The sequence below is a fragment of the Grammomys surdaster genome, unplaced genomic scaffold, assembly GCF_004785775.1.
Source record: "Grammomys surdaster isolate TR1022 unplaced genomic scaffold, NIH_TR_1.0 169, whole genome shotgun sequence".
NCBI lineage: Eukaryota > Metazoa > Chordata > Mammalia > Rodentia > Muridae > Grammomys > Grammomys surdaster.
In genome coordinates this window covers 8,790,172-8,806,652 of record NW_021604617.1, presented here as the reverse complement: position 1 = coordinate 8,806,652, position 16,481 = coordinate 8,790,172, and the positions used below count along the sequence as shown (strand labels likewise).

General features: G+C 51.1%; 2 protein-coding genes across 4 annotated transcripts in view; both read right to left on the bottom strand.

Annotated features, from left to right (window-relative positions):
- Ptk7 (protein tyrosine kinase 7 (inactive)) overlaps positions 1–14,427 on the bottom strand; it is a 67,985-nt gene extending 53,558 nt beyond the window's left edge. Inside the window, exon 1 of the mRNA XM_028766568.1 lies at positions 14,197–14,427. Within this exon, the coding sequence (XP_028622401.1) occupies positions 14,197–14,251 (55 nt within the window). The 5' untranslated portion in view covers positions 14,252–14,427. The remainder of the gene's footprint in view (positions 1–14,196) is intronic.
- Positions 14,428–15,588: 1,161 nt separating this feature from the next.
- Klc4 (kinesin light chain 4) overlaps positions 15,589–16,481 on the bottom strand; it is a 14,747-nt gene continuing 13,854 nt past the window's right edge. For all 3 annotated transcript variants that reach the window (XM_028766587.1, XM_028766586.1, XM_028766588.1), the window contains exon 16: positions 15,589–16,037. In XM_028766587.1, coding sequence (XP_028622420.1) covers positions 15,987–16,037 — 51 coding nt within the window. In that variant the 3' untranslated portion in view covers positions 15,589–15,986. The remainder of the gene's footprint in view (positions 16,038–16,481) is intronic.

Here is a 16,481-nt window from a genome sequence, read left to right as displayed (position 1 = left end):
GCTGGAAATAAAGATGTGCACCCCATGCCCAGCTACTGTGATTTTTGTTTTTTTAAAAGCTGGGCATACCTGTAACACTAGCTCTGGATGAGAGGAGAGAATCACTAGGACTTGCTGACCAGCCTGCCTCGATAAGAAAGGAAGGAAGGAAGGAGGGAAGGAAGGAAGGAAGGAAGGAAGGAAGGAAGGAAGGAAGGAAGGCAGGCAGGAAGGCAGGCAGACAGTAAAAGCCAGATTGAGGGAAAGACCTGTCTCAAAGGAGTAAGGCAGAGGCAGGGGGTGAGCAGGATATTCAAGTGTCTCTGCACTTATGTACTACCTGACCATACATGTGCACTGCCCATCTTCTGGGCCTTGGAACAACATGTTGCATGCCTGCCTTCCGATGATCCACTAATCACCCTCTTCCTATCAAGGTGCACCTTCCCAGAATTAGAATTCTGTGACTGACAGGAAGAGCATCCTGGAGCACCTCCACGGTGGAGTGTCCAGGCTTTCCTGAAGTGACCCCACAAGCTCTGGCCTTGACAAAGAGAAGATTGCTTCTCATCCTCCATAGCACGTGTGTCCCTTCATCACATGAACCAGAACTCAGCCAAGGTTAAGAATTTCAATAGGAAAAAAAAAAAAAAAAAAAAAAAAAAGAATTTCAATAGGAAATGGGCCCTGGTGGCACAAGTCTGTGACCCCAGATACTCAGGAGACTGAGGCAGGAGAATTACACATTAAGGCTTGCCTCGACAAAGAGTGAATTCAAGGTCAACCCAGGTAACTTTGAGGCCTGTCTCAAGAAGTTTTTTTCTTTCTAAGGGGGGTGGGGGGACTGGAGAGATGGCTCAGCGGTTAAGAGCACTGGCTGCTCTTCCAGAGGTCCTGAGTTCAATTCCCAGCAACCATATGGTGGCTCACAATCACCTGTAATGGGATCTGATGCCCACTTCTGGTATCTGAAGACAGCTACAGTGTACTCATATACATAAAAATAAATAACTCTTTTTAAAAAAAGAAAAAGGAAAAAGGAAAAAAGAGGAGTGGTACTGAGCTCAGTGGTAAAGCATGAGACGCTCTTGGTTCGACTCCCAGTATCACCAAGAAAATAAAAACAACAAGCCCACCCCGTGCGTGTCCAGGAGGGCTGAGGGTATGGCACAGTGGCAGTGTTTGTTTCACATGCACAATGAATATCCTGGTTTGACCCCACCCCCACCCCAGTATGCAGACTTCCCAGGCTCTGGGGCTACTTGCGTCTCCTAGAGTAGGAAAGACACAATCCGAAAGATCTAGGCAGCACAAAACAGAATGGACAGCTGCCACCGGGATCAACACCACACAAGCGTGTCACTAAAGGAAGCAAAGGCTGGGTGTCTCCTGCTTGCCCGATTCAGGTCTCCAGGTCCTGAACTTCCTGCAGTTAGTCCTGGACCTTCCCTGAGTCCTCCTCTGAAACCAAATTACTCAGTCTTGCTAATTCACCCACAAGACATCCATTCCTGGAACGAGTCTCCAATGTCCCACAGGAACAGCCCAGCTTTCGACATGAAGACTCTGTAACCACAGGCTCATTCTTTCCTTAATGACCAGCTTTGCTGGGTTAGGAAACGGCCCATCCCCTGGCTTTCCCAAAGCTTCAAAGTGTCTCATCTGCTCGCACACAGAGCTTAGATATTGGCCTCACTTGATACTTACCTGTCAGATTAGAGGAAACAGCTTCTATTGAAAGTCACTAGAAGGTGGGAACATAAACAGGCCCATAAATCCATCACCCTCATCAGTGACAACCCTTTTACGGCCCTCAATAGATCACATCACACGCTGCTATGTCCTTCCTATGTTTCAAAAGTGCCATTGATTGTTAAAGTGGATCATTATTTAATGGACTAAAGGAAAATGTGACCCAAATGCTACCTAACCGATTGTGTCATATCGTCATTTAAAGACGTGGCAATGTGAGAGGCGCACAGAGAGACCGTGAGACAGAGCCTGCACTCTCTCTCCCAATTCTAATGGCACTGGGAAGGCCATCTCTACCACACAAAAGAGGAACCGGTTGTCAGTTCTATTAGTAAAGAAATCATGGAGCAAAGGCCAACCAAACGGCTTAACCCATAAAGATGCTTGCTGTGTAAGCCATGAATTCAAACCCTTGAACTCTCGGCACAAGGAGAAAACCGGCTCCTTAAAGTTACTGTCTGACCTGTACGCATGTTGGGGCAAGCACAAACTCCACTCTGCTTCTCCCTCCTCACAGGTATATAAAAAGAAAAAAATAAATATCAAAAGAAATCTCGGAGCCAGAGCTCAGTTCCTAAACAGATTTCTGAAGTTTCCTGGGCGCTAGAAGGTGGGCGGGCACTCCCACAGACCCTCCCGGTTGAGCTGCCCATCAGCGGCCAACAACACTAGTTTGGCCCATTTAAAAAAAAAAAAAAAAATGAGGTCTTTTCTCAGCTGCACCTTCACAGATCCCACTTCCAGCAACAACAAAAGGGAAACAGGTTTTGCTAGCGCCTCCCGGCAGAGCTGGCTGGAAGCGAGGGGGCACTTCTCAGCCAACTTACTATATATAAAGCTCATTTAACAATCCTTTCAAGTCCTACAAGTGAGAGGAGGAAGGGGTTCATTGGAAACCTGATACCCTGGCAGCTCAGGGAGAGTGACTGAGGCCCAAAGCATCAGTCCCCAGGGATAAACACCCTTCCAACCCCCTTTGTCTGCCAGACAGATACTTCCTGGAGGGGCAGGAGACTGCAAAACTTTTTATGGCAAGCCCACCTAAAGATACCCCACCACCAGAGACCTGGCCCAGGATCTTTGGCCAGCCCACCTAACCATAAACCTTCTATCTTCCCCCAGACCTGCTGGGGTCCCTCTCTCCACAAATACCTGTGACCGCCATAAACGCCCTGAAACAGCCCCGTTTACTGCCCGGCCTGCCTGCTGCTAAATGAGGGCATTTGTTTCAAATTTGCAAATACCGAAAGCAGTGGAAACCTAAGTCCAGCCCTAAAATGCAATGTTCTGCATTCCTCCCGGCCTGAAGCACCACGCTTCAAAAGCTTGAGAGGCCCTGGCTGTTTACTCACTGGTGGGGCTATTGGGTGAGGTACTTCCCTGCTCCCTGAGGAGGCTCCTTTGATCCGGGCAGAGTGGGAATGGCAGAAAGGGGTGCCACCCTCGCCCAGGCTCGACTGGGCCCACGCTCCCCTGCCCCCTGGGTCACCCACAGCAGCACCGGAGAGCCTGGAAAAGGGAAATCTCGTAGGAAGGCCCAAGTAGAAACTCGCCTCAAATTGCTGACAGGAGACAGAGCAGCCCATCTTCAAAGGGCCCTGGAGACAAAGAAGGTTAGAGAAGGCAGGCATGGGAGGCTGGGAGAAGCCTCAGTACCTCAGCAAAAACCGGAGCTAGATGTTTACTTAGATAAAAGCCTCTTGTTTGGAAAAAGTGGGGGAGAGAAGGTTCTTTCAGGACCTCTGTGACTCCTGACTCCCAGGGTGGCGGTGAGATTCACATCACGGTGGCGGCGGTGGCGTCCCTAAGCTGTTCTACAGCAAGCATCTTCTTTAAATCGCTGTGTCTAACGATTGGTTTAATCTCTTACATTAACCAAACTGGGAAAATGAAGGGCTCTTTATGGCTGGAACAAGGCCCCTAGCACTTCCTTTCTTGTTCCACCCCCTGAAACCGCAAGACAAGGTGTTCTTTGTTCCAAATAGCCTTTGTTTTCAGGTGGCAGGGAATAGACTTTGACTCTCAAATGTCACCTCTAAGGACCCTTGGTCTGAAGGAACCTTCCCTGTCTTCCCTGGGCTGGGAGATAGCTCGGCTTTGTTTTTCTGAGAGATGACAGTAAATGGTTCAGACCCCCAGGGTCTGCTTTACAACACAGAATACATGCGTCATGGTGGAACTTAAGATTTCAGACTCCAGAGGCAAACCTCAGCAGAGTCCTCAAGAAGTCAATGGGTCAGCTGAGGAAGGAGCTTCTTGGCATACAGCCTGTATCTCCCAGAATGTCAGCAGCTTTGGTCCAGCCTCCACTCTCACGAAGGTCAAAGGGCTCCAACATCATCAGGCCCAGAACACTATAATCACCGAATGAGTGACCCACCGAATGAGTGATTTCCATCCATATCACCGACAGGGCCCAACCCAGCCTAGCTCAAGGTGTACTCCTAACAAGTACCCATGGTCTGGAATGGTGGCAGCACCCTACAAGCCAAGCCCTGCAAGCTTGACCTTCCAAAAGCAATTAGCAGAGAAAGGACTCATGAGCAAAGCTGAAAAGTGGGAATCCACGCAAGCGGTCTAGACCTGTACACTACACAGTATGTCTGGCTGTAAGCTCTCTCCCTCTGAATGGGCCACCTAAAATCTTAACTTCATTTAATATACAAAGCAGAGGAGAGGTGGCAATCCCAAGAGATCTCTCCAGGGAGGGATCTTCTCATCCGTTATTTGTTCAGAAAAAGTGAAGTTTAGTCCACTCTCTGACTGCATTTTACATTGCCTTTTTTTTTTTTTTTTAAGGTTTTTCGAGACAGGGTTTCTCTGTGTAGCCCTGGCTGTCCTGGAACTCACTCTGTAGACCAGGCTGGCCTCGAACTCAGAAATCCGCCTGCCTCTGCCTCCCAAGTGCTGGGATTAAAGGCGTGCGCCACCACCGCCCAGCTACGCTGCCTTTTTTTTTTTTTTATAGAGCTCTTTCACATTGCCTGCAAAATCCTCTGCCCAGACGACATCCTTCATTTCATAACTTCTCGTGACGGTGACTGTACCCAGGGACTGAGTGGAGACTACCACAGAGGCTGTTGTGTCACTGGCTTTCCAGTGCTGTGCACATCATCCTTGTGTGCCTGTCACGTGCATACTCACTGACTCCTCCAAAACCCTTGTCCGACTGACCTACCACCGAGCCTTGTGGACCCAGAGTCAGTAAGGGTGAAGAAGTTCGGTAAAGCAAGTGCCCTTTGGGGCTATTACAGGTCCTTTCTTGGCTTCAAGATCCACTTTGGATAAAAAGGGGACAGGTCAGGTCTAAATCTTCTTAGTCCAAGAAAGGCTCTTAATTTTCTCCCCACCTGGGCATGGTAACAAGCCACGCCAGCACTTGGGAGGTGAGGGCAGGAGCACCAGAAGTTCAAGGTAATGGGCGGGCTACGTACGACTCTGTCTCCAAACAACAGCCAGGCCGTGAGTTGATGGCTCAGCAGCCAAGCCTGACAACCCCGCATCAACACTGCAGAAGGAGAGAACCAACCCCTGCCAGTTGCCCTTTCCCTCACACCATGGCACAAGCATGTGCTCGTCGTGAGTGTACACACATCAAACAAATACTGTATTTTTTAAAAAACTAGTGGCCGGGCGGTGGTGGCACACGCCTTTAATCCCAGCACTTGGGAGGCAGAGGCAGACTGATTTCTGAGTTTGAGGCCAGCCTGGTCTACAGAGTGAGTTCCAGGACAGCCAGGGCTACACAGAGAAACCCTGTCTCCAAAAAAAAAAAAAAAAAAAAGCTAGCAACTCCTTCTGGTTGAAAATCTCCTCAAACTCATGTCTCTCCAGCTCAGAGGGCATGAGTATTCCCAAGATCCCCTGACTTGGAACCTTCAAAGCCCAAGGGTTTAAAACTGACTAAGGCACTGGCCTTCTCACAGGTCCCTTTGCTTCAGGAAGTTCATTGCCTGTCCCCAGGGAGAGCAAGGAAAGCCGGAAGCCAAAGAATGGAATGTGAGGTAAATCTCCAAGCAGCTTCTTCTCCAGACTCAGCCAACCTTCCGTGCCATTATCACAGGAAGCTAGAAGATTGCATCTGCCAGACGGCAAAATCTTCTGGCAGGAGAGGAGCCCATAATCTAAGACCTCGGCAGCTCCAGACAGACACGGCATGTGGTAGGTACGATACAGTACCAGCTGAGCGGCAGTACCCCACTTCACCACCATGAAGAGGGCTCCTTTGACAGATCTGCATATGGGTCACTAAAATCATCTTATTCATCAGATGAAAGACCAAGGGCTGCTGATTCCAAATTCACTTCAACTGCACAGCCATGAATAGCTCTGGATTGTACCCTTCTCATGACACCCGGACAGGGCGTTAATGGCAGACATTGTAAACAGCCAGAATCCAGAGATCTCCTACAGTGTTATGCTCACTTGGAAGAAAGGATTCCAAAATTTTTTTTGTTTGTTTGTTTGTTTTTGTTTTTTTGAGACAGGGTTTCCCTGTGTAGCCCTGGCTGTCCTGGAACTCACTCTGTAGACCAGGCTGGCCTCAAACTCAGAAATCCGACTGCCTCTGCCTCCCAAGTGCTGGGATTAAAGGCGTACGCCACCACCGCCCGGCCCCAATTCCTTTTATTTAAAAAAAAATGATTTATTATTTTATGTGTGCTGCCTGCATGTATGTCTGTGAGGGTGTCAGATTCCTCCTAGAACTAGAGTTACAGACAGTTGTGAGCTGTCATGTGGTTGCCAGGAATTGAACCCAGGTCCTTTGGGAGAGCATACAGTGCTCTAAAACCAATGAGCACTCTCTTCAGCCCTGTCTGTCTGTCTGTCTATCTATCTATCTATCTATCTTTTTTATAGTGCTGGGAATTGAACCCAGGGCCCTGTGTATGACAGGCGAGTGCCCTTCCACTGAGCTACTATCCCGGCCATTCCTAATGTACACAGAGGCACTATTGAAGCTGGCTGCTGGGACACCTCAGCAGTCCCCAAACAGACAAGCATCCTCCTCTCTGCTTCACCTCCACCCGTACTCCCAAGAAGGGGACACAAAAGAGCCAGTATGTCCCCTGAAGGAGAGGCCATGCAAACTAGTTTCACTCTTACTTGAGGCCTTCATCCCTGGCCACAAAGTGCCTCCCACCTCCTTGTGGTGGTGACAGAGGTTCCCACTTGTTACACAGAGCCGCTGACTGGGGAAAGCCACACAGCACACGTGATGATGGAAGCCCTTCCTCTGGGTACTCTAAGCATCTGCCTAGGCTGCAAGAAGCCAGAAAACCAACTCCAAAACAATCCATAAGCTGAGAGCCATGGTGCCCCTGGAGCAGTAACGGACCCTTAGGATCCCTTCTAGGCTAGAGGGGTCGGAGAGGAGTTTCCCACCAGAAAATGCTTAGTAGCTGTACCACACTTTCTAAACTGCAGTTGCAATGTTGAGACCTGTTTAGAAAAATCCATGCTTTGGGACTGAGGTGCAGCCCAGTGGAGACCCCTCCTGAGCATCTGCCTAGCACTCACCCGAGTTTCATCCCCAGTACCTCAAAAACAGACAAACGTGGAAACTAACCCCAAATAGTCAGGAAAGGCTGACACCCAACCATCTCTGGGGAAATCCCTCAGGATTACCTGCAAGCTGCTTCCAGACACTAGCCCTTTCCATGGCTCAAGGATGGGTGGATTAACAGGGGCTGAAGCACTAGCATCATACAGATAAGAAAGCTGTGGCTCTGAAAGGTTAATGTAAGCAGTTCATGGACACTGTGTCTGTGAGCAAGGGTGGAGGGCTAGACCATGGGAATACACTCCAGCCAGCAAGGAAGCCTTCCCTCATCTCACCACACACGGATGCTGGGGAACAGTGGCAAAGAACCACCCAAGTCTCCAGAGCCATCCACTGTCAAAGTCAGTGACTGCTTGCTGCCTGTATCTCCTTAGCTCCTTCCTCTCTCCTCTCCTCTCCAAAGACCTCCCACTCTATCCGCACCTGCTACATCTTGGTCTTACTGTCCCATAGTTTCTGGAATGTTCTTCTATTCTGGTTAGCACTTAACCAAATGACGTCTTTTGTTACACTCCATGGGATACACACCTCTCCATCTTGTCTCCTTCCTAGCTCCGGTCCTAAGATACCTCCACCTTAGAAGACACTAAGACACTGTGAACGGCTGCCCAGGCCCCTCTTTCTTGTCACCACACCTCCATTTCAGACTGACAGACCTTCTTTCCCAGCCACGCATCATGGTACATGCCTATAATCCCAACACTCAGAACGAAAGCTGAGTTTGAGGCTAGCCTGAGCTACTTAGCAAGCTTGAGGCTTGCCTGACCTATTAGCAATACCCTGTCTCAGAAGTAAAGCAAAATACACAAAAGAATCCTTCCTGCTACTCAATTTAAGAGTTTTCTAACAAGCTCTTTATAAGTGCAATTTCCTTTGGAAATCGGCAGAAGGCTATTCAAAATTTACAATATAATTTAATAAAGGGCACGGGAGAAAGCCTTTCCTGTCCCTCCCTCATGATTCTGACTGACAGGTCTGAACTAAAGCCCAGGAAACTCAAATTTAAATGAATAACCTTGAGTTACCCGTTTCCCCTATTCTAGCTTTACTCTCCACCAAATGTTCTTGAGTGCCATCTTGCCTCTGCCTTCCTCACAATCTGGGACTCTGTTCCCAGTCCCTTGCATGCTTATAAGCAAGGCCACACATACCAATACCCTGCTAACTCCTGGCCTAAGTGTGTGAGAGGATGAGCAAGGGCTCTCCTGTAGGACACTCCCCTGTGCCTTCTGCTCAAGGCATGCCTCAGTTAAGGCAAGCAGAAAGACAGGAGTGTGGCAAGCCGGGGGGAAGGGGCCGTCATAGGCCTATGGAGGGCCCTTCACCCTATGGAGGGCCCTTCCTGCCCCGGTGCTGCTCGTATGGCATTCCTAGGAAGGAAATGGCCTAAGCACAGAGAAGAGAGAATGGAAAAAGTGACACGTTCAGAGGGCTTCCTCAAACCACTGATTAGCTGTGGTGACAGCAGCAGCGCCAGCTCCACCGAAGCGCCAGGGGGCTCGGCAGGGGCGACTGCGCACTTGGCAGTGAACTTAGAGAACCCCGGGACAGAAGGCTAACCCAGTAGGCCATAATGGTAGGGCTTCCCTGCTAAGCAGATGGGTGCCAGAGAAGAACGGAGGAGCAGGGTGGGCAGCACCTCTGGGGCAAGTGAGGGCCTGAACCAGCAACCGCAGCCCAGCCTATGAGCCAGCCACATGGCTCTAGCCAGAGGCAGTGTGCCTGGGCACAGCAGCAGAGGGGCGGCTACTGAGGTTAGGGAAAGCAGAGGGAGTTGAGGGACACAGGCCAAGCAAGGATACCCAACCTGGCTTAACCCCCTTTCTCCCATCAGGAAAACACCAAAGCCGGAGTCCCTGGCCCTAAACTGCTCTTGGCTCGGGTATAAGAGTTCTAACCAGCCAGCCTCCATCCCGGCTGAGGCTCACGGAAGCTGTGCTGGCTTAAATACAAACTCGTGCAATCCCCTAAGCCCCAATATGAGAGCTGGAGCCCTAACAACACAACAGCTGTGGAAGCCGGAGGAGCAAAGCCTCCCTCTAGAGACCAAACGGGTCCTGAAAAGTTGCCCTTCAGCAGATTTCTTTGATTTTAAAAAAATAAAAATAAAATAAAAATAAAAAAATCAATTCCTCCAGGAAAAGCAATGATTCTAAAAAGAGCTAAAACTCACATTATTTAATGTTACGCATCTCCCAGAGTTTGCAAACATCACCAGGCAAGTTTCTGAACAAAATAAATTCAAATCAAACCCAAAACACCATAACCTTTAAATTTACATTATCAGGAGCATCAAAGACGGTCCAATGGGTAAAGACACCTACCACCAATCCAGATGACCTGAGGTCTCGACCCTGGGGCCACATGAAAGAGAACCAACGCCCCAAAATTACCCTCTGACCTCCACAAATTCATCCACACACGCAATAAATAAATAGTAAAGCAATAATGTATGAATCCTCGCAATATCTTCATCTCCTACACCAAGTCTCGGCCCACTGACCCAATCGCAACAAGAAAGGACTGTTTTTAAGTTTCTATCACACATGGCAGAATGTCCTCACAAGACCTGTGGCAATCTGGGAGCCATCACAGCAGGGCATGCTCTCCCAGGACTGTACTCCCAGCACTTGAGGGGTTTGGAAAAGAGGATCATGAGTTTGAAGTCAATCTGGACTCCAAAAAAAACCAGTTTGTGATTCTGACTTGCTCGCTCAGAAATGCTAATGTCACTCGTATAGGGCTCTGAGTGGTCCAGCTACAGAATGTCTAGGTCCACACGCATTCTCTGCATAAGTTCATCTATAGCCTCTTGGGGCAAGAGAGCTCCCAAGGCAGAGGCAGCTGTCTGTGCCCAGAACTCTAGGAGGCCAGACACACCACATCAGAAATCAGAAAAGCCTGCCAGGGAACAGAGAGAGTGTCTGGCCCCTGATTCCACCATGATGGTGCAGGTCACCAGAGGAATACCAATCGATGCAACCCCAGAGAAGCTGGACTAGTCACACAGACAGCGCACCCCCCAACCCCCACCCCACTGCATCACAGGACACCCAGGATGAAACGGAAAGGCCGGACTTCACTACCTGAGTTACCTTCTCCTGACTTTTTCTAATTGACCTAGCTGTAAGGACCCACTCTAAACAAGGTTCCGTGCTAACGCAATTCTACAGGAGAAATTCAACAGGGACAAAAATACAGAAGGCAAACTAGGAGTGAGAGTCCACGGTAGCTAGCTCCGTTAGTAGACTGCTTGTCAAGTATGCTGGGAGCCTTAGATTTTTTTTTTTTTTTTTTTGGTTTGGTTTTTCGAGACAGGGTTTCTCTGTGTAGCCCTGGCTGTCCTGGAACTCACTCTGTAGACCAGGTTAGCCTCGAACTCTCAAACTCAGAAATCCACCTGCCTCTGCCTCCCAAGTGCTGGGATTAAAGGCGTGCGCCACCACCGCCCGGCTGGAGCCTTAGATTTGAACCCCAGTACTGCATAAAACAGACACACCTATAATTGTGGCACTAGGGAAGTCCCGGCAGGAAGATCAGAAGTTCAAAGCCATGCTTGACTACACAGCAAGGTCAGGCTAGTATAGGCTACTTTGAGAACATGGATGGATGGATGGATGGATGGATGGATGGATGGATGGACGGACGGACAGACGGACGGACAGACAGACAGACAGGGATATTGATTCATTCTCAGGCTGCATGTTCCAGGAAGACGTAGATTGGGCCCAGGCAGAAGAGAAGAAAGATGAGTAGAGGCAAGTCACACACTAGGAAACTACATGCCACAGACTAGAGAAACACACATATGTTTTAGGAGACAGCAAACTGATCAGCTAGCTAAAACAGAGCTTTCCAGAAGGTGAGATGTATTTATTGTTGAAAATTATTATAAAGCTGGAAAGGTGTATTGGACTGGGTGATAGTGGCACACACGTTTTATCCCAGCACTCGGGAGGCAGAGGGAAGAGGATCTCTGAGTTTGAGACCAGCCTGGGATCTACAGAGCAAATTCTAAGACACCCAGGGCAACACAAAGAAACCCTCGTCTCAAATAAATAAATAAATAAATAAATAAATAAATAAATAAATAGAAATTTGCCTAAACCACAGGGCCATAGCCTGAGCTGTTCTGACCACACTCTCTGTGAATGGTGCCCTCCCTCTGATAAAGTCACCACTGATAAAGCAAGTACCACATCTGAATTACAGGCTGCTGCGGGGTGCTGGGGAATCCAACCCTCACTACGGCGTATCCAGAAACCGAGGATTCAGTTTCCACAGAGATGTCAAAGCCTAGACACCTGAGGACCAGGATGGGAAACAGGAGCAGGGAGAAACCACACATGACCAAGAGCCAGTTCTAAGACGGCTCAGCAGGTAAAGGCACCTGCCACCAAGTATGACAACCTGATTAATATCCCTGGGACGAACACAAGAGAAGGAGAGAAGGCAGTCCAGTCAGTCAGTTGTCTTCTGATCTCTACAACGGCACTGTGGCACATGCCTGGATTCACTCACTCAAACTTGAGCACACAAAGAAGTGTAAAACAAATAATTTAACAACAAGAACAAAAATCCCAGGTTTGGGCCAGGTATGGTCCTACTATCCTCTAACCCCAGCTCTCTGGAGGCTGAGGCAGGAGAATTACGAGTTCTAGGCCAGGGAGGGCTTCGTAATGAATCTAGGGCCAGCCTGGGAGCACGTAATAAGACCCTGTCTAACAGGGAGTGGGGGTGGAGGGTCTGGGTTACAGACTTTAAGCCTTCTCTTCCTCCTCCACCATATTTATCACACTAGGGATCTCAAGGTTTGGAAAGTATTTACAGCATAATTACCCAAACTTCAAAAATGGTTTAATCCACAAACCCGGCCAGGCTAGGTCCCTAGCCCTAGCCGAGTTAACAGTGAGGTCTCCCTACAGCTTCAGTTAATGACACAGTTAAACAACAAGATGGGGACAAGTGTAGTGATCTATTAAAACCGCCTTGTCCCCTGAAGACATGCATCTGGGGTGGGTAGAGTCCCCGGATCTCAGCAGAAGAGCAGGCGCCTCCGCTGAAACTGTTTACAACACACGGATAGGTTTCACACCAAGGCACATTTGGTGGAACTGATTTAAGGCTCTCATTAAAATGTTTCTTTGTGGAGATACCCCCAACTCCCTCCTATCCAACCCCCCCACACACACACACATCCCCTCCCCAGGACACCCACCACTAGGGTTCACATCTTGAACATCAGAGTCCTCGAGAAGAAACTGGCAATTTAGTGTTGTTGAGCAAAGGCCATCTCCAGCAGAACTTGCCTTTGACTTCAGAAAGCTAAACCGCAGCACCATACACAGCTACATCCAGTAGAGTCACACACACCAAAAGCCACCAGCCAGCGCAGGAGGCCTGTGAGCTGGGGCTGCCTGCCCATATGGTTGGGCTCTCATCCTGGCTGTGTTAAAAGAAAAAAAAAAAAAAACTTACATACTTCCTCTGGGAGCAGATGTGGGACTTTGCCATGAGCAATCACTACCACACACATAAGGAACTGGGGGCAACTCCAGAAACACCAGCTTAGGAATTCCCAGGTCTGGTTCTATTAGGCTATGCCCACCTCTCTTTTTTTCTTTATAACTGGGGATGGGAGAGACTTTCATTCTCTGGCCCCTAAACCCTCAACAGCTGGTCAGGAAGATGACAGCAGACAATCCCCTGCCCCTGACCTCCTGGCTAGAACTCTTTAAAGGAACGGTTAAGTAAGTTCTTTTTAGGTTAAGGGCTAAGACAGTCCCCAGTCCCCTGAGGCAGAATGTCTCCCCAAAGAGAGCTGTTTCCGCAGACCACCACTGGTAGTTTTGTCTTGGAAGGAAAGGGGGAGTCATTTGGTTCTTGTTGATTGGGACCAGCAGACTGGGCATCTGGGTAGCTTGGCGATTTCCGGTGAAGTCACTTACAACACCTTAGTTGTGACTGACTCTCAGGTGTGATCAGCCAGGAAATAAAAGTCTGCTGGACAGGGTGCCCCTTGTTTGCCCTGGAGATGGGGGGCCACACCCTCACCAAAGTAGAAAGGCCCTCCATGAAAAGCCATAGTTGAGCTCTCTCTCTCTTTTTTTTTTTTTTTTTTTTTTGCCTTGCTGCTCTCAGGACGAGAGATAAGCCTTTCCTCCGAGAACACAGACAGGATGGAAATCCAGGAAACAGCAGAGCAAAGCCCGTCCGCACCTTGGCAAGCCGGCGGTGCCCGATTTTGGCAGCGGCCTTCACTCATTAGTCACCATTACAGCCTGGGACCCTCCACTCCTGGGATACGACCCTGGCACCGAGTGGGCTCAAGGCTCCGGCCTAGTTGGAGGAGGGGATGAGGCACCTCTCAGTCTAACCTGCCCTCACCCGCAGGGCCATCTGGGGTTCCAGCTTTGCCCCGGAACTTGCAGGGAGGGACCCGGGCGCGTCGGGCCGGCATAGGTAACAAAGCTCCGCGCCAGGCGCGCCCCATGTCAGCTCGGTCGGGATCGGGAGCTAGGCCGGTCCCCCTCACCTGGGCTCCAAGGCCCGAGGCATTCCCGGGTGTCCGCACCCTCTCACGGGATGGGAGGACGCTGCTCCTCCAAAAAGGAGCTCTCAGCAGAGCTTGGGAGCCGGCGACTCCGGGCAACGCTCGAGCAAACTCTCGGGTCGGGCGGGGAGAACTCGCAACAGACGGGTCCCCGCGCCCCAGTGCACCGGGTCGCCACCGCGTAGGGGGCGTCGCCAACCCCGGGGCCTCGAGCCCCCAGCGAGCCTCCCTACTTCCCCAACCGCCCAACCCACCTCTCCAAGGCCCTTCCAGCCCCCGGGACTCCCGCGCTTCTCAAAGCCCAGCTCGGAACACCCCCCCCCAACCCTCCGGTTCTCGGGGGACTCACCGGCCAGCAGTGGCAGAAGCAGGGCTCTGAGCAGAAGCAGCGGGCGGGCTCCCATCCTGGCGGGCTGCAGACGAGCAGCGAGGTACAAGACACAGGGCGAGCGGGCGCGCCGAGCGGAGCGCGGGGGCCGCCGCAGCAGCTGCAGCCCGAGCCCGAGGCGTCCGGAGCGGGAGCCGCGCGCGCCCCGTACATCCAAGCCCTCGAGCGCGCCGCCGCCGCCGCCAAGCCACGCCCCCGACGCCCCCTCCCCTCCGCCTGCACGGCGCCCCGCCCCCTGACGCCCCCTTCCCCGCCGTCGAGGGGAGGAGCTGGCAGTTGAGGGAAGGATCCGGAGAGGGATGGGGTGGGGTGGGGGGGACGGGAGACAGTGCGAGTCTCGGGGGAATGCTGGAGACTTGAGTGTGGTCCCCACCGCCTCATCTAGCCACGGGGACTCAAGAGAACCAGAGGGACTCTCCGGACTCCGTGGGCCCCTTAGGAGAAATGGTCTCTCTGAACCTACCTGGAGATCTGGAGCAATCGTCTGCCCAGTATTCTCCAAGTTGGTGGAGTTAAGCAATCCAAAGTGCTGCGAGAGACAGACCAGCAGGGTGTCTCAGAAGAAGGCAAGGGAGGACATAGCCAGGGTGTCTCAGGAGATGGGGAGGGCACAGCTGTGGTGCCCTACAGAACAGATGTAGCCAGAGAGGGGGAGGGGCGTGCGTGACTGGAGAGCTCTGACACTGGACAAATCTGAACCCAAGGTAGAAACACTGGGCTCTGGAAGCCAGTGAAAGCTATTAAACAGACATTCATCCCAAGTCCATCTCCACGCAGTCTGGGCTGTGTCAGGGCATGGCTGAATCTCCAGCTGTGGGGAGGCCCAACGCAGCCCTTGTTGCAGGCACCCTCCACCCCCAGCGCCACCACCCCCACATTCTTTCTTTGTTGTGAAAGCAGCAAGGGGTGTGGGAGGCGGGTCAGAAGAAGTCAAGCTTTAGAAGATGGGCCCCAGCTGCTGACAGGCCTCCAGGATATGCAAGAGAGGATGGATAGCGCCTTGTCCCCCTTCTGGCTCTGGAGGGCCCCCCAGGCCTGCTTAGACCTCCCTTCCCCCCAGCAGCTGGGAGGAGGGAAGGAAGACACAGAGGGCCTCACAGGCAGGAGAAGTGGCGCCAGGACTCCAGGGTCCTACCACATGGCCACCACATGTCCCTGACAACCCAGTCCACAGCACCTTCTTCTGTGCGCCTCCTTCCCATCCCCCAGATGCCTTCCTCCAGGCCCTGCTAAAGAGGGTACGAACACGGAGGGAACCGAGGAAGCCAAGGATTCAACAGTCCTGCACACCCACCACTGCCCTCATCCTTCTGGGAATGGCCCTAACAGTCTTCAATCAAGACTCAAAACACAAAATGTTACCTGATTCATTTATTAAAGAAACATAGTGAAATACGTGGACCTGAAGTGAGGTGGCAGAGGATGAAAAAGGCCAGGGCAAGGCAGCTCAGCTGGCCAGCCCCAAAGACAGAAGAGCCAGCAGCAGGCGCATCCCTGAGGTGCAGACCCACTTTCCCCACCTTGGGAGCCTCAGTCAGCTACACTAGAGGACTCCAAGGGAGACAGCACACTACCCTGGGGGCCCTTCCGGAGGGGAGTTTCCAGGGAAGGAGCCTAGACCCTAGAAGCAGCAATCCTCCACTTAACCCGTTCCCTCTTCACCATCCTATTGAGTTTGGGAAGAGACGGGAGCCATGGGGAATGCGGTAAGGGCTGTGGGGACCCAGCAGACTGGAAGAGGAAGTTGAATGTCAGCTGCTTGAAGAAAGGTCCACGGTGCTGGCACTGAGGCCCCGGGAAACCTAAAAGAGACCACCAGCCACACATCACTGGGAACTCCTGGAGTATGCCTGTCCTGCAGAGAGACTGCACTCTCTCTGGACCAAGGATGGCATCTCTAACTTCAGCCTAAGTTCTGGGACTTTGCTTAGGCACAGTCTGCTGGAGGAGCTACCAGGAAGAAACCCAAGAATGCTGGCTTGAACCGTGATTGAGCTGATACCAGAGGTCACTGCGTTGTTTTCTCTAAGGAAGACTTCATACTGTTGGTGTTTTTATTTCATCACTAAGACCTCAAGGTAAGAAGTATGCCTATGCACGACACGGCCAGCAATGCTAAGTCATTCTGGAATTATTACCAGTTTAGAGAACATCGTAAGTAGCCAGTACTCTCCTGATTAATTCTGACTGAATTGTCTGGCTAGAAATTATCTCCCCTCTCTCCTCTCTCTCTCTCTCTCTCTCTC